Source organism: Anomaloglossus baeobatrachus, chromosome 1 (assembly GCF_048569485.1).
Source record: "Anomaloglossus baeobatrachus isolate aAnoBae1 chromosome 1, aAnoBae1.hap1, whole genome shotgun sequence".
NCBI classification, from domain to species: Eukaryota; Metazoa; Chordata; class Amphibia; order Anura; family Aromobatidae; genus Anomaloglossus; species Anomaloglossus baeobatrachus.
Window position 1 is genome coordinate 45,108,372 of NC_134353.1, and position 18,448 is coordinate 45,126,819.

The 18,448-nt window shown below is 43.7% G+C and overlaps 1 protein-coding gene across 2 annotated transcripts in view; it reads left to right on the forward strand.

Moving 5' to 3' along the window:
* The window catches only part of CTNNA2 (catenin alpha 2), a 3,064,502-nt gene that overhangs the window by 1,541,524 nt on the left and 1,504,530 nt on the right, over positions 1-18,448 (forward strand). For both annotated transcript variants that reach the window (XM_075346593.1, XM_075346583.1), the window contains exon 8: positions 18,132-18,155. In XM_075346593.1, the coding sequence (XP_075202708.1) occupies positions 18,132-18,155 (24 nt within the window). The remainder of the gene's footprint in view (positions 1-18,131; positions 18,156-18,448) is intronic.

The following is an 18,448-nucleotide window of genomic DNA, read 5'->3' on the forward strand; positions in this document are numbered from 1 at the left end:
TCTCTCCTGTAGAGTGTAAGCTCTTATGATCAGTGGGGTCCTCTCTCTCCTGTAGAGTGTAAGCTTTTATAGTTAGTGGGGTCCTCTCTCTTCAGTAGAGTGTTAGCTCATATAATCAGTGGGGTCCTCTCTCTCTAGTAGAGTGTAAGCTCTTATGTTCAGTGGGATCCTCTCTCTCCTGTAGAGTGTAAGCTCTTATAGTTAGTGGGGTCCTCTCTTTCTCTCTCACCCTCCTCTGTAGAGTGTAAGCTTTTATGGTCAGTGGGGTTCTGTTTCTCTCTTGTGTGCCTGCCATGTATTTTCTGTGCAATTACAAGCTTTCCAGTAGTAAAATTTATGAAAATGTATTCACCGCAAATTTAATTTTGGGGGAGAATTTGGCGAAGTCCGTGAATTTGAATTTTAAAAGATTCGCTCATCCCTATCCTGCATCCTATTTTGCTAAACTCCAGCCACCTTTTAGGAATATTATGGGGTAAAAAAAGATTTATGCTAAATTAATGTTTGTGACATATTTTGCAACATTTGACACCAGAAAACTTGCTAAGAAGGGATAATAATTTCCCTCCATTAATTTAAAATACTTTATAATGGTTTCAGACTTCTAAGCCCTCATTAGTGCAACATATAGAAGTTTTGTCTTTTAGGACAAGATCTTGGGGTGCACTTTGAATGTTAGGGTGAATAGAGGAATACAATTAGCTCTATTGACCACCCCCCTTAGGGTAAGGATTGATTGGGTTCAGAAAATAATTGGAAGCAACTGATATGCTTAAGAAAGTTGTTTTATATGCTTAACGAGAATATATTTGGTAGAATTCTTCAACTAATTAAAGTTGGGTAGCAGCATACTGTATATTTCATTATCTTCCAGACATTGCAAAGTTATATTTTTTTTTTGTATGATGTTTCATTACCTTATTTAACGTCTTTCTCTCAAACATTAGGCTAGGTCTTTTTTTAATGCCCACATCATGCTCCTTTAGAAGATACTTTTAACTGCTGCTCAGCAGTTATCCCTATGTTGTATTTAATCAATAACAGTATGCGAAATATGCCTGAAACAGGGTTTGAGAGCAGAAAGGTTCAAACATGGAAAGACTTGTACACAGACTCCTTGAATACATATATTTGCTGAGCAGCAGTTGGAAGAAATTTTAAAAGGAATATGAACTGGCCATGTACATCGAAGTAAAATAGTGGCTGGGGGAAAAGGTAACAGAGATGAGCCAAATTAAAAAATAAAAAAATCAATTTCCATTAAATTAATACAAATTTCCATACTGGAAAACTTGTTATTTCTCAGAAAATACATGTGAAGAGTAGAGAGAAAGAGCACCACTGACCATAAGAGCTTACACTCTGCAGGAGAGAGAGAACCCCACTAACTCTAACATCATACACTCTACAGGAGAGAGAGAGGACCGCACTGACCATAAGAGCTTATGTGACGCCCTGGACTAGCCAGGTCGTCCCAGGTAGTCCCATGCACACACGCCCCTTCCCCCCCCTTAGAAAGGTGACAACAGCCAAACTATCAAAACCCTTGTCACCACCCTCCGAGTTTGATGCTCACACCAGGGGGGCAGAGCCAGGCGGTTGGCTCCGCCCACCGAGGAGTTCACAGGCCCGGAGGCGGGAAAAACAGTAGTTGAAGTCTAGTCTTGACTGTGAGTGGAGTGAAGTTCAAGGGCAGACCTGCGTCTAGGTCTGCCATAGGCTACACAGGTGTCTGGGTTGGAGCCCAGTCACCTCTGGCAAGGAGGCAGATGGTGGTGGCCGCCTGCAGGAACTGGGATTACAGCCGGTGGAACCATAGGGAACGGGGACGGGCGGTGGCCCGCCGGTACCGAACCGGGAAACCGATTGGAAACAGGAGCACCAGGAGGGGTACTCAGACCCAGTACGAGGCCCAGAAACAACCGGGCTGAGTCAAATCAACTGATTGAGGACTGGCCTTTAGGACCTTTCCCACATAAGACCCGACTGAAGACAACAGCCCAACCATAGGGGTAAAGCCACCGCCCCAGCATAGAGACCCGAGGGGCCAGCGTCTGCGGGCAAAGAGGGCTCTCCCGACACATATCAAGCCGGGGAGAGGGCTACCGTTGCTCAGGCATAGGAGTCGTGATTTCTACATAAGCAAGGTGCAGGAGAAAGGCGGAAACCACCAACCTGTTAAGGGGAAAACTGCAGCCGGCTGCGGGCACCATTCACCATCTTGTTTGGTTTACCAGAGACTCCAGCGTGTTTGGCATAGTGAGTACCGCACCGCACCGACACCCCAGCATGCATACATCCCCTCGCCTCAGCACCTCCCTCGGGCCCCCGGGACCATCATCCCCCTACCCACGGAAGGGGTCAACACTAAGCTGCACAACACTGTCCCCGGGAGCCTAGTCAACGGCAGCGGTGGTGTCCATCCATTCACCACAACCCGTGGGTGGCGTCACGAACTTAAATCTCCTACAAACCACCGCGGCTTCGGCCGTAGATCTCCCCACCGAAGTACCTACGTATAGCGCCAAACCCCTTTCAGAGCAACGTGACCCCCGGGTCCGGGAAGAGCTCGAGCCACCCACCGACGAGCACGGATCCGAGCGGCTTGGCAGCCGGCCGAGCCCCGGGGCGGTACACTTACACTCTACAGGAGAGAGAGAGAGAACCCCACTGATTATAACATCATACACTCTACAGGAGAGAGACAGGACCGCACTGACCTTAAGAGCTTACACTCTACAGGGGAGAGAGAGGATCCGCTGAACATAAAAGTTTACACTCCACAGAAGAAAGTTGGTGAGAGGACCCACTGACCTTACACTCTACAGGAGAGAAAGAGGACCGTGCTGACCATAAGAGCTTACACTCTACAATGGAGATAGAGAGGACCCTGCTTACCATAAGAGCTTTAACTGTACAGAAGAGAGGGAGAGAGAGAGAACACTCCGCTGACCAAAGGAGCTTACACTCTGTAGGAGAGAGGACCGCATTGACCATAAGAGCTTTTTTTCTACTGAAGAGAAGGAAGGGAGAGAGAGAGAAGACCCCATTGACCAAAGGAGCTAATACTCTATAGGAGAGAGAGGACCCCACTGACCATAAAGCTTACACTTTATAGGAAAGAGAGAGGACCCCTCTGACCATAAGAGCTTACACTCTACAGGGAAGAGAGAGGACCCCTCTGACAATAAGAGCTTACACTCTACAGGGAAGAGTGAGGACCCCTCTGACAATAAGAGCTTGCACTCTACAGGGAAGAGAGAGAACCCCTCTGACAATAAGAGCTTACACTCTACAGGGAAGAGTGAGGACCCCTCTGACAATAAGAGCTTGCACTCTACAGGGAAGAGAGAGGACCCCTCTGACAATAAGAGCTTACACTCTACAGACTTATTATTCTTCATGGAAATGTAAAATGAGATTAGCTTGCTCTCTCATTCTACAGGAATGGTGCTCAGCAAACGCAAATCAAATCTCAGAATGTCTGAATTTGCGCAAAACTGTGAATTTTAGTACTTTCAACGCACACTCAATCCTCTGTGGACTTATCCACTCATCTTTATAAAGTAATAAAGTTTGTTAAAAAATTAATAATTTTGCCATGCTTGGAGGATAATACTACTACTACTACTACTACTACTACTATTAATAATAATAATAATAATAATGTTAATAAAAATAATAGTAATAATAAATTACTCTAAAACATTGTATTTTAAAAATATTCTGTTCCTCCTTCCTTTTTTTATGATATATATTTACTGCTCAAAAAAATAAAGGGAACACTTAAACAACACAATGGTATTTTAGTGTTCCCTTTATTTTTTTGCGCAGTATATATATATATATATATATATATATATATTTTTTTTTTACGTTTTTTCTGCTGACTTATTGTCTCCCCACCGCCACCCCTTCTTCAATGTCTTTCTTGCATAATTTCCCTTTTGCATAACAAATACTCTTTGGTTATTTTTCATACAATGATACAGAAAATTAATTGGAGTTCTAGTTAATAGCGGTTGTGCTTTGCTGTAGCCGTCAGCCCCTAGCGGCGTTATTAGCTGTCAACCACAGTCAATGGATTACGGAGGAGTCAGGAGCTCCTGTCAGACTCGATTAGTGACACCTGTAGGCAATTATGTAATCACCTTGCCCGTTACCGCTCGCTAGGCTATTGATTCTGTCCCATTGGCCGGCTTTGCTCTCATTATTTACCTATTTATGACCTTCACTTTATTCTTTCTGACTAACAACCGGCTGCCCCATGATTGCTTCCTAATGTCTGGGGTGGCCTTTGCTTGTTTAATCATTTTCGATGTATATTGCTTCATTATTATCTATTCATAGATGATTTAATATTTTTTGAGAGTTACAGGAGCCGGCTTTGGCAGCTGCATCGGTATTCGAGCCCTGCAGCTGCGTCCTATGTGCCGGCATCCCCGACTCCTTCTTGAGCATCTCCATCCTGGTGTGATATGTGTGCGTCATGCTGCAACGATGATGACCAAGATGGCTGATGGATCAGGGTCCCGGGAATCGAATTGCTCATCCATAAACGCAAATATTTTACATACAGTACTAACAGAATAGTTAGCACATCATAAAAGAAGTTTATTTAGTCTATCACAATGAAATTTCACTATTCATTCTACTTAGATGTCCCTTTGGCCAGCTGGTCATTTCCTTTTAGCCAGTGAATAGTGTCTAGATGGAGTGAACTTTCCTCGATAGTAAATAGCATTTCATAATGGATCAATAACCTGGAAAAACAACTTCTCCAAACCCATATTAATGTGTTTTTGTGGTCTCCAAGCACTGCATAATAAAAAAAAATTAAATAATTCACAAACTTTCAAAATGTTGTTAAAATCAGTACAATTTATTCTACAAAATAATTCCAAGAATGAATGAATATCATCAATATATCTGTTTGAACATCACAATCTCCCTAAACTAAACCTGAAATTAATTGTTAGACTTTCCACCTGTACCTCGTTGGTAAGAATCGGTATGGAAGAGGCATCTCATCCAGTCGACAAGTATCTTCTCTCTACCGGTAAGAGTTAGGATCGGACCGGCAAGGATCCCGAAAACAGTTGTCAAGATGGTTTGACTAAACTTAAATTGGTTTCTTGAAAAGCCACCTAACTCTTGACAATGAGAACATGTTCTGCCCCTTAGGCTTCCTTCACACATCCGTGATTCCGGTACATATGACGTACATTTTCATACCTATCGGAGACATGGACAAACGCAGACTCATTAAAATTACGGTAATGGGTCTGCACACACATCCATGTTTTTTCACGATGTGTGTCCATGTGGCATCCATGTGTTCTGCATGGAGACAAGTCTGTTTATCTCCGGCAGCACAGGTGTCACACGGACCCTATACTGATGTGATTCATGTGATATCAATGTGCTGTGTACCAGAAAAAGCAAGTGTCTTTGAAATAAAATGGTTTTCTATACCCACCTGTCTCTAGCGCTGTGATCTTCGGTGCTGCTATCACTTGCTTCCAGGCCCACTCATTATGCTCATGAATATTCACTGCACCGCGGACCCAGAAGCAATAGTACGGGGACTGGGGAGTAGAAAATTCCTGATCTCCATGTGCTATATATGAAAACACATGGGCCACAATCATGGCACATGTATGGCCATATGCACCTTCAACACAGAATGTGAAATATGAGCATTTTTATCACGCACATGTGTGAAGGGGGCCTTAGTGTTGTGAATACTGTCTGGTGGAGTTCCTCTCTTGGACTCCCTCCTGTGGTCGTTGAGGTTAGTGGTTGGATTCTGTTCCCCAGTTCTACACACCTGGTTTGCAGCTCAAACCTTGATTTTGGATATAGGTATGTGCTGGCTGTTTATGTCTGCCAGTTGACTGAAATTCCTGAGACTATAGGAATCTGTCTCTTGTGCCTCTGACTTCCCCGCTGCCAAGCTAAGCTAAGTTCATGGTTTTGCTTCATACTTTTTGTGTGTTTTTTGCTGATGCTTCTGTGAATTATCTCTGAAGGGGTTTTTTTGTATCGTATCCTGTTTTGTTTGTGCCTTCAGATAAGGAAGATTTTTCTTCCTAGTCAGTCTTTGCTGTTTATTTTAGCAAGGGTTAGTCAGCAGGGTAGTTGCTATTTTTTTCCTACAATTTCACCAGAGTCTTGTACGGATTGTGAACATGTGAGTATTAGATTATACCTCCTTTTTTGCACATTCCGTCTAGGAAGTTTTGATAGGGTTTTTTCATACCGTCCGCAAGAGTTCCCTATCCTGTCTTTCGTATTTAGTATAGTGCGGCCTCTCTTTGCTCCATCTTGCTCTAAAGCCTGCTTTTCACAAGTCGATCTATCATGTGATAGCACGAACGTTCGGACCCGCCCCATCTTTTTTGCGTCACGGGCAAATCGCTACCCGTGGCGCACAAACTTGTTTAACCCCCGTCACACGCACTTACCTTCCGGACGACCTCGCTGTAGGCGACGAACGTCCACTTCCTGAAGTGGGAGGGACGTTCGGCGTCACAGCGACGTCACACGGCAGCCGGCCAATAGAAGCGGAGGGCTGGAGATGAGCGGGATGTAAAAATCCCGCCCACCTCCTTCCTTCTATTAAGCCGGCAGGTGCCGTGGGACACAGGTACGCTGTATTCATCGTTCCCATGGTGTCACACGGAGCAACGTGTGATGCCACGGAAACGATGAAAAACCTGCACCCATGAAAATAAATGATATTATGAAAGTTAACGACGAGTACACGACTCACGATTTGTGAGCGATACTGCGTTGCTCAGAGGTGTCACATGAGACGACGTCGTGCGCTATGCCGGATGTGCGTCACAAAAACCCTGACCCCGACAACATATCGCACAATATATCGTCTCGTGTAAAGCCCGCATTACTGTGTATATCTTTTCATCTTTGCTCACAATCTGTACATATGGGAGGCTGCCTATTCTCTTTGGGGAAATCTGCTCTGAGGCAAGATAGTTTCTTTTCACTTTCTGTCTTGTAGGTTATGTAGTCCTCCAGCTGGGTTTGAGGCATCTAGGATTGTCAGGTATGCTGCCCAGCTACTTCTAGTGTGGTGTTAAGTTCAGGGCTTGCGGTCAGTACATTATTACAGGTGGTGCACTCTGGTGGATTGTGCTCATTGTAGTCACTGAACATCAAAAATAATAACACCTTAGATTGTTCTAAAAATGTTAGAGTAGCTGTAAGAAGAAGGATAGCAAATATGGTGAGATCATGGTTGAATCCAATTCACTACTAAAAAAAACTTTTTCAAAAAGTATACATTTTACAGCCTCAACCAGAGAATTTGAAAAAGTTGTTTCATCAGAGACATTCTCTTTGAAAATGGGAATTGCATTTGGTTAAACTGTGGCCGGGCATTTCTAGGAGGAACATAGTGTTGCAAGGTAGCTATGTGGATAAATGGCAGTCCATGGTAAATGTACGGCAGATCAAGAGTTGAGCCTACAATGTTATTTTCTGTTCTGGCTCACAGAGGGTTGTCTTTAGATTTGAAGCTCATTTATGACTAAGTGAGACAACCCCTTTTATTGGAACTTTATAAACCAATGCGCGGTTAGTCTCACTTATTGGTGGCCATAGGCCTATAGATTCTTTTTTTCCAGAACAATATCAAAATTGAAATCTGCCTTCAACCTACTGTCATGGTTCCGATTTGCACTGCATGTGCCATGACGTGCTGTTATGCTTCTCTGTGCAGAGCCTTTTGCCTTGAGATGCTCGGCTGTTTTCCACTCCTGAGGACAAGTTGCTTCTCTGCAACAGGTCTGTTGCTGGTGCTGGGAGGGGCTTGCTCACACGCTCCTCATTTTGGGTAATTGCTTTGCTTTATCAGGGAGCATGCTCACCTGGAACGATGCCAGTCATATTGCCTGGTTCTGCAGTAAGTGTTTTCAGCTCCTGTTTGTGTCTGGTTCTGATCTTGGCTTCCCGACCCTGGACTGTTAATAACTCGGCTTTGCCCACCCCCCTTGCCCTACCTCCTGGCTTTTGACCTCGGACTTCCTCCTGACCTCGTCTCTGCCTGCTCCTTGTATCCCATACGTATTCTCCTGGTATCTTGATCCTCGGCCTGTGTCTTGACTTTGTTTCTACCTGCTCCCTGTGTGTTGTCATGTCCTCCTGGTTTCTGATCTTGGCTTGTATGACTTTCTCTATGTTCACTTTGTATGCTGGTGATTGCAGCAGCATCTAGTGACAAACCTTATATTACGCCACATAGTGTCCAGTATTCTATCTAGCGCCACCTAGTGACTATTATTACTACTCTGTGATGTCAAACATCACACTTACCTTTTCTTGAAACTGGACATTTTTCCACTGCCTACTCTGCTGGCCTGGCTAAAGTTCGGGACATCATATTTCATGTTTCAAGGGGATGCACCATGGAGACGTTTTTGTTCCTCTATCACATTTGCAGACTTCAGACTAGCCTTTTTCTCAACATGTTCCAAAAAAGAAAAAGGCTACCTTAGTGATGTCTTAAACCTTTCGGTAGTTCAATCCAAAGGAACTGGAAACCACTATCTCCAAATGGGTATTATAACAGACCATCCAGTCAGTAGATGGTGGTCTACCTAGGGTAAAGGCCGTTTTATACGAAATGACATCGCTAACGAGATGTCGTTGGGGTCACGGAATTCGTGATGCACATCCGGCCTCGTTAGCGACGTTGTTGCGTGTGAAACGCACGAACGACCATTAACAATCAAAATTACTTATCTAATCGTTGATACGTCGTTCCTTTCACGATTATCGTTGCTGTTGCAGGACACAGGTTGTTCGTCGTTCCTGCGGCAGCACACATGGCTACATGTGGCACCGCAAGAACGAGGAACATCACCTTACCTGCAGCCGCCGCCAATGAGGAAGGAAGGAGGTGGGCGGGATGTTGCGGCTGCTCATCTCCGCCCCTCTGCTTCTATTGGGTGGCCGCTTAGTGACGCCGCTGTGACGCCGCATGAACCGCCCCTTTAGAAAGGAGGCGGTTCGCCGGCACAGCGACGTCACTAGGCAAGTATGTATGACGGGTGTAAGCGATGTTGTGCGCCACGGGCAGCGATTTGCCCGTGGTGCACAACCGATATCGATAGCGATATCGCTGCATGTAAAGTGCCCTTTAGAGTATATTAGAGTATATTCTTATTGATTTTCAGTGACCTTAATTCACCGATGCCATAGTTGTGTTTCCATTTTTTCCAAGACAAATTTATTAAGACAGAACTTTATCTCCATAGAGCACAATTTGTAGTGACAGTATTATATGTCTTATTGGACACAACCCAGTACATCTCAGGCTCATGTCTTAGACATTGTGGTAACAAAAAGGAATCGCTTGCCTTCCTCTGTCACTGTACGAAGACATTATCTTGGCACGTAGAATCTACAGAACACCACATCTACATCTGGATTTTAGCTAAGTGTCTCATTTAATGTTTAGCTATTTTAATTTGCATCGAGGCAACATAATTACTGTCACTGTCCAATTGCTTCTGCTCAGTGCTCGCAGGACATATTTATGGCTGTTAAGACAAGTCTGCTCATGTGTAAAGTGGAAGTCAAAATAATACATTATTGAAGGAGAGCATATACCAACCGGCTCTAGAAAGGGGTACTCTACAATAATACCCATGGGAATGTGTCAGGAGCGTAGCTGTCTGTGAGTGCCATACGCCATAATGAGAAATGGTGCTTGTATATTGGTTCAAGCCAATCACGAGATTGTCGACTGCTTGCACAATTGCTCAGTGGTTGCCATTGCAGTCTTGCACAGCTGAACTCATAGGTTAAAATCCCTCAAAGGACAACAATTGCAAGGTGTTTCTATGTTCTTCCTTTGTTTGTGTTAGTTTCCTCTGGGTACTGTGGTTAACCCATACTCCAAAGACATACTAATTGGGAATTTACCTTGTGATGCTCTATGGTGACAATAATAATGATGCCTGTAAAATTGTCACGTCCCCACCAGAGTCTGCTCCTGCGATTTCTGCTTTGGTCACCACGCACCGTCGTATTCCTGCCGTGGGTGATGCTGGTGATAGGGGAGAAGTCAGTACCGGTACCTTTGGTGGGCGCAGGCTCCACCCATCCACTAAGCTGGGTTTCCCTGGGACCTGCAGTACTACAGGCTGACTGTAGGTGGCGTGTGTCTTCCAGCTGAAGTTACCCCCTTTCAACCACAGCCAATGGGAAGGCACCACACTCTCCTTATTCCTCCTCCAGTCTGCTGGTTGTCGCCAGATATAGACTTATAGTATTCTGCTGGTCTTTGGTTCACACCCTGCTCCTGAATCCTGATCCCCATGTTTTGACCTCTGTCTGTTCACTGATTACTCTCCTGTCTGTTTTGTACTTCTCTCCCATCTCTGGTTTGACCTTGGCCTGGTTTCCTGACTTCGCTCTTGCTTGCCGTTTTTGTCCTCATTTGTACCTACTGGTTTTGACACTGCTTGACGACTACTCTTCTCCGGATTGCAGCCTTCCATAGGCAGCGACCTTCTGAACCCTGTAGTAAATCCAGTAAAAAGGTTTCATAGTTCTTGGGATCCTGCTGAGTGGGCAGCTTAACCATAGTCTGTCCGTCACAGCCATCCTGAGTCTGTGGTTCCGGGCAGATGTCACAAAAATGCTGTGAAATTAGTGGCAGCACAATATTGTGAAATAAATCATAAAAAATGTCACCATAAAGGCCCCTTTTCACTGTTTACTTGGGAGCCTATGGATGCTCCAAGCACAGGGAACGTACAGTATTAAACGAAAATGCCAAACCATACCGATAATCCAGACAATTGTAACACTTGCTGCCGGGGATGGTGAAGCGACGAGCTGAAGTGGACCACTGGACCACAGGAAGACCCCGGGCCTACCTTTATGTGGTGTAGAGGACCAGGACTGTGGCAGCTGAACCCCAGGAAAGGAGCGGACACAGGAGAAGACAGGGCTGAGTCTCAAGTGCAGATGGGGAGCAACAGGGAGGCTCAAGGCAGACAGCACAAGCAGGACGGACAGGCGAAGTCTCCAGCACCAGCAAGGCAGGACGAACTGGTAGCAGGCATAGGCAGGGACAGGATTGGAACCAGGTGCCAATAGGCAGGATGGACTGGGACCAGGTACAGGTAAGAACAGGACTGGAAACAGGTGCCAATAGGCAGGATGGGCTGGGACCAGGTACAGGCAGGAGCAGGACTGGAACCAGGTGCTAATAGACAGGATTGGCTGGGACCACATACAAGCAGGAATAGGACTAGAACTAGGTGCCAATAGGTAGGACAGGCTGGGACTAGGTACAGGCAGGAACAGGACTGGAAACAGGTGCTAATAGGCAGGACAGGCTGGGATCATGTACAGGCAAGAACAGGACTGGAACCAGGTGCCAATAGACAGGATGGGCTGGGACCACATACAAGCAGGAATAGGACTGGAACTAGGTGCCAATAGGTAGGACTGGCTGGGACTAGGTACAGGCAGGAACAGGACTGGACCCAGGTGCCAAAAGGCAGGATGGGCTGGGACCGGGTACAGGCAGGAACAGGAACCAATAGGCAGGATGGGCTGGGACCAGGTACAGGCAGGACAGGACCAGACGGGACAGGACGGACAGGGAGACCTGACAACTAACTAGACAGGACTCAACTGACTAACCATAGAATGTTGCATAGGCACCTCCCTTAATGGGAGTACGCCTTAAATATCCAGTGGCGCACTGGCCATTTAAAAGAGGGGCAGCGGCGCATGCACACTCCCTAGGAGTGCTTCCAGAGGTCCTGTAATGCGCACACAGACTCTGTGAGGGGGAAGGAGGAGACATCCACATGGAGGAGTGCAAAGACGCCGGGCAACATAGAGGAAGCCGGCTATGGCGGTGAGTGACAGCGTATCCCTGCAGGAGGGGACAGGCAAGGAGTGCAGGGACGCAGCGCTACAGTATATGTATAAGTAATTATGGCAAAAAATGTCAAACGTAGCACAATTGTTTGCATCTGTTTCCCCCGAGTACTCCGATTTTCTCCCACACTCCAAAGACATACGGATGGGGAATTTAGATTGTTAGCCCCAATGGGGACAATGTTACTGAGGTATGTAAAGCGCTGTGGAATTGATGGCTCTATATAAGTGAATAAATATTACTATTATTATTATTATTATTAATTTAATCATTTGGAGAGCTCAACAAGCCCAAACCGTTATGGACATTAATGGACGATGAACACAAAATCCTTCATAGGTTTCTAGACATTAAGGAGTTAAAAGAAATCCTCTCCACAACGTGCTATCTACCGAACATCATGACATTCTTAAGGGAGCGCGGTTTTAAGAATGGCTTATTCAATTAGGTAGCAGGACCTGCGTAATTCTCCTCAGTGGGACATGGCCGCGGTCACTAAGACTACAGAGTGAAGAACAAAATGGATTTCTAATGCAATTTCTACCTGTAAGCCGACGGAGCAGATTCCATTAGGGTTCCTCAGCAGGTGAATCCAAAAAGATCTGCAGCCGGGTCCTTACAGTGCGCTCATTATATTAGGAATTTTATATGGACTGTTACCTACAGCAGAGAGGGGTATTATACGTAATACACAGAATATTTAACTGTAACCATCATACAAATGATAGATTACCTGCAAAAAGTATGATTACATGGAATGTCCACCTACTATATATACATTTATATATACAGCTCTAGAAAAAATTAAGAGACCACTGCAGAATTGTCAGTTTTTCTGATTTTTCTCTTTATAGGTATATTTCTTATTCTATAAACTACTGACGACGTCTCCGAATTTCCAAGCTATAAATTTTGTATTTATTTTCTGAAAATGAAAAGTAGTCAAAATAACAAAACAATGCACAAATAATGCAAAAAAACCAAGGTCATAATCATTTAGAAAGAACAATTCTAATAATGTTTTATCCATATTTTGTGGAATAACCATGATGTTTAATCCTAGCTTTCATGCATCTTGGCCGCTTTCCACCAGTCTGTCACACTGCTTTTGTGACTCCTGGTGCAAAAATGTAAGCAGTTATTCTTTGTTTGATGGCTTGTGACTATCCATCTTCCTCTTGATTACAGTCCAGAGGTTTTCAATAGGGTTCAGGTCTGGAGATTGGGCTGGCCATGATAAGGTTTTGATGTTGTGGCCCTTCATCCACACATTGATTGACCTAGCTGTGTGATATGGTGCATCATCCTTTTCAGCTTTGCCCAACACCTGGTCGTCTAATGGTTAGACGGAAACCTGGAGAGGTGTACAAGCCACAGTCTCTTGCCCCCACTGTGAAATTTGGTGGAGGATCGGTGATGATCTGGGGATGCTTCAGCAAGGCTGGAATTGGGCAGATTAAACATTGCGAAGGGCATATAAATCAAGCCGCATACAAGGTTATCCTGGAAAAATGGTTGCTTCCTTTTGCTCAGGCAATGTTCCCCAACTCCGAAGACTGGTTTTTCCAGCAGGACAATGCGCTATGCCACACAGCTAGGTCAATCAATTTATGGATGAAGGACCACTACATCAAAACCCTGTCATGGTCAGCCCAATCTCCAGACCTGAACCCCGTTGAAAACCCCTGGAATGTAATCAAGAAAAGATGGATAGTCACAAGCCATCAAACAAAGAAGAATTGCTTACATTTTTGCACCAGAAGTGGCATAAGGTCACCTAAAAGCAGTGTGACAAACTGGTGGAAAGCAGTCAAGACGCATGAAAGTTGGGATTAAAATCATGGTTATTCCACAAAATATTGTTTTTGGAACTCTTCCTGAGGTAAAACATTATTAGTATTGTTGTTTCTAAATGATTATGATCTTGTTTTCTTTGCATTATTTTAGGTGTGAAAGTGCTGTGCATTCTGTGCATTGTTTTGTTATTTTGACCATTTCTCACTTTCAGAAAATAAATACTAAATTTATTGCTTGGAAATTTGGAGACGTTGTCAGTAGTTTATAGAATAAAGAAAAATTTACATTTTACTCCAAAATATACCTACAAAAAGAGAAAAAAAACTGAAAAACCTGACAATTTTGCAACGGTCTCTTAATTTTTCCCAGAGCTGTATTTACATAAACTGTGTGATTGTATATATAACATATTGCTTATCCTGTGCTGGTCTTGATTTTAATACTGCATTACAATCCAGAGCTGCACTCACTATTCTGCTGGTGCAGTCACTATGTACATACATTACATTACTGATCCTGAGTTACCTCCTGTATTATACTCCAGAGCAGCACTCACTATTCTGCTGGTGCATTCACTGTGTACATACATTACATTACTGATCCTGAGTTACCTCCTGTATTATACTCCAGAGCTGCAGTTACTATTCTGCTGGTGCAGTCACTGTGTACATAGATTACATTACTGATCCTGAGTTACCTACTGTATTATACTCCAGAGCTGAACTCACTATTCTGCTGGTGCAGTCACTGTGTACATACATTACATTACTGATCCTGAGTTACCTCCTGTATTATACTCCAGAGCTGCACTCACTATTCTGCTGGTGCAGTCACTGTGTACATACATTACATTACTGATCCTGAGCTCTCTCCTGTATTATACTCCAGAGCTGCACTCACTATTCTGCTGGTGCAGTCACTGTGTACATACATTACATTACTGATCCTGAGTTACCTCCTGTATTATACTCCAGAGCTGCACTCACTATTCTGCTGGTGCAGTCACTGTGTACATACATTACATTACTGATCCGGAGTTACATCCTGTATTATGCTCCAGAGCTGCACTCCCTATTCTGCTGGTGCAGTCACTGTGTACATACATTACATTACTTATTAGTATGGTAATAATATTTTTATTTTCAGGTCTATATATACAGTCATGGCCAAAAGTGTTGGCATACTTGAGATTGTTCCAGAAAATGAAGTATTTCTCCCAGAAAAGTATTTCATTACATGTTTTGTCGCACACATTGATTTCCTTTATATGTATTGGAATAACACAAAAAAAAGAGTAAAAAAAGGCAAATTGGACATAATTTCACACAATCCCTCTAAAAATGATCCACACAAAATTGTTGGCACCTCCAACTTAATATTTTCCCTGTGGAATAAATAACTGCAATCAGTCGCTTCCTATAACCGTCCACAAGCTTCTTGCTCCTCTCACCTGGGATTTTGGACTTTTCTTTATAAACTGCTCCAGGTCTCTCATATCTGGAGGTGTCTTCTCCCAACAGCAATTTTAAGATCTCTCCACAGGTATTAATGGGAATGACCGCTACTTCATAACTCTCCAGCACTTTGTTTCCATCCATTTCTGGGAGCTTCTTGAAGTGTTTGGGGACTTTGTCCTGCTGGAAGATCCATGTTCTAGAAGGCAAACCCAGCTTTCTGACACTGGGCACTACATTGCCACCCAAAATCCTTTGGTAATCTTCAGATTTCATGATGTCTTGCACACAATGAAGTCCCCCAGTACCAGAGGCAGCAAAACATCTCTGAGCCTCCACCATGTGTGACTGTAGGTCCTGTGATCTTTTCTTTGCCTCATTCTGGTTTCATTAAACAGTAGAATGATGTGCTTTACCAAAACGCTCTCTCTTGGTCTCATCTGTCCACAAGATGCTTTCCCAGAAGGATTTTGCTTACATGCATTTTGGCAAACTGTAGTCTAGCTTTTTTATGTCTCTGTGTCAGCAGTGGGGTCCTCCTGGGTCTCCTCCATAGTGTTTAATTTCATTCAAATGTCAACAGTTCACACTGACACTGATGCACCCTGAGCCTGCAGTACCGCTTGAAATTCTTTGGCCCTTGATTGGGGCTTATCCACCATCCGGGATATCCTGCGTTAGAAAATTTTATCAACTTTTCTCTGCTATTTACATCCAGGGAGATTAGTTACAGTGCCATGGGTTGTAAACGTCTTCATTATGTAGAGCACCCATGGACAAAGAAACATCAAGATCTCTGCAGCTCTTCATATCGTTATTTTTAAACTATTTTCGTTCTCAAGTCCTTAAACAGTTCTTTTATCCTCTTTCTGCTCTCCATGCTTACTGTAGCACACACAGACACACAATGCAACGATTGAGTCAACTTCTCCCTTTTTAACTGGATTCAATTGTGATTTTCATGTTGCCCACATCTGTTTCTTGTGAATTTAAACGGGCATCACATGCTTATAACTAAGTTGTTTACCCACAATTTTAAAAAGATGTCAACAATTTTGTTGCGCCCATCTTTGAGGCTTTGCGTGAAATTATCTCCAATTTGCCTTTTATCTGTTGTTTTTTTTGTGTGTAGTTCCAATACACAGGAAGGAAATAGACGTCTATAACAAAACGTGTAATTGCAATAATTTTCTGAGCTATATACTTATTTTTTTGCAACACTTTGGGCCACGACTTTACTTACTGTTAACATTATTCAACCCTTTGTGTGACTGAATTGAAACCCAAATGAAGATGAACCTGCCATTAATATTTCTTCTTTTGTTTTTGCATACTTACTGCACACCTGGATTTCAATAAAAGGTAAGTCATGTTTGTTTTACTTTGTAAATATATATATTGTATTTTGTATAATTAGTAGAGATGAGCGGATTAGGGAAAATTCAAATTTCCCTGTTTGTTGTTTTTTTTCCTCTGGAAATGTAATGTAGCTTCAAAAGAATAGTTTTGCTGCACCTAATCTACGCAGAAGTGAATTACTGAAAACCTATATTTTGCTGAATGCAGATTTTTGGAAAATTTGAATTAAATGAATTTCCGCTCAAATTTATTCGCTCATGTCTAGTAATTACCCTTTGAGCAATATCCCCTTACTAAAGACTATACAAATTACCCTCAATTAAAAAGGCCCATAAATCAAGATATACAAGGATACCTGAATGCTCATGAGAGCACCAGGAATACAAACTCATTAAAGTTCTAGAGAACATGTTGGTGAAATGTATGGGCCCTTTTAGCATTCCAAAATCCTACATGGACATATAACTCACCCTATATATATGTCCCTTTCCTGATATATGTCCCCATCCTGGGCCCTTCCTAGTTTATAGGCTCCCCATCCTGGTTTATAGGTCCCTCTCATGGTTTATAGGTGATCCTCTGCTGGTGTATAGGTCCCCCTCCTGGAGTTTAGGTCCTCCTCCTCATGTATAGCTCCCCTTACTGGTGTGTAGTCCCCCTCCTGGTGTCAAGATCCTCCTCCCAGTTTACATGACCACTCTCTTGGTGTATAGGCAGTCCCCATCCTGATGTATAGGTGATCCACCTCCTGGTGTACATGTCCCCCTCCTGTTTCATAGGCCCCCCTACTGGTGTTTAGTTCCCCTCTTAGTCTGTAGGTCCTTATCCTGGTTTGTTGGTCCCCTTTTGGTGTATTGGTCCCCTTTCTGGTTTATAGGTCCCACTCATTGTGTTTAGTTCCTTTCCTAGTCTGTAGGTCCCTTTCCTGGTGTGTAGGTCCCCCTTTTGGTGTATTGGTCCCCTTCCTGGTTTATAGGTCCCACTCCTTGTGTTTAGTTCCTTTCCTAGTCTGTAGGTCCCTTTCCTGGTGTGTAGGTCCCCCTTTTGGTGTATTGGTCCCCTTCCTGGTTTATAGGTCCCACTCCTGGTTTAAACACAAGGAAAAAAAAAATTGTACTCACCTTCCCCAGCTGCTACGTTGCACGGTGTCCTCCACTGCAGCCTGCGCAGTGGCTTACAGCTGACATCGATGTTAGTGCTATAGCAATACATGACATCACTCTCATGTGCCACCCTCAATCACGGTGACGCTGATGTCAACTGTCATCGGCTGGCAGCTTGTATCGCAGCTTGTATCGCAGTGCAGGAACTCAATGGGTTTCTGGGCCGCTATGCATTTCAGCTAGATGTGTGTCCTCAGATGCACATCTAGTTGAAGCAAGCACTGAAATCGGTGAAGCCCCTCCACCTCCAGGCCCAGTCACGACCCCTGCAAACGTGATAATTCCATCCCGACCATCTCTCCATTCCATGGGGCAGTAGAATCCCATTCTCTGAATCAGTTGGATTCCCAGCATTTGCGTCTTCAATGATCATTAAATGTCACTTAACCTGTTGGTAGCAGATGACAATTTGGGATTTACCTTTTTCAGGAACACAGATGGATGTATTCAAAAGTAAGGATTCTATTTTGCAAGATATATTGTCATGTGAGATTACTGAAAATGGGTCATTCATCCAGGAATTTAGTCTGACCTCCATTTGTTTTTTCCTTGAATTGGATCGACATTTTGTTACAATGCAAGATGTTAGTCTCATCTACCCCCTCGGTGCTTGTAGGGGGCAATCACTTGTGGTTCCATAAAGAGCCTGATATGTGTTTTTGATGTTTTAACCTATGTTATTGCTTATTATGTTTATTGCTTCTTGTGCAATTATATATTTCATAATGGTCATTGTCTCTAATATT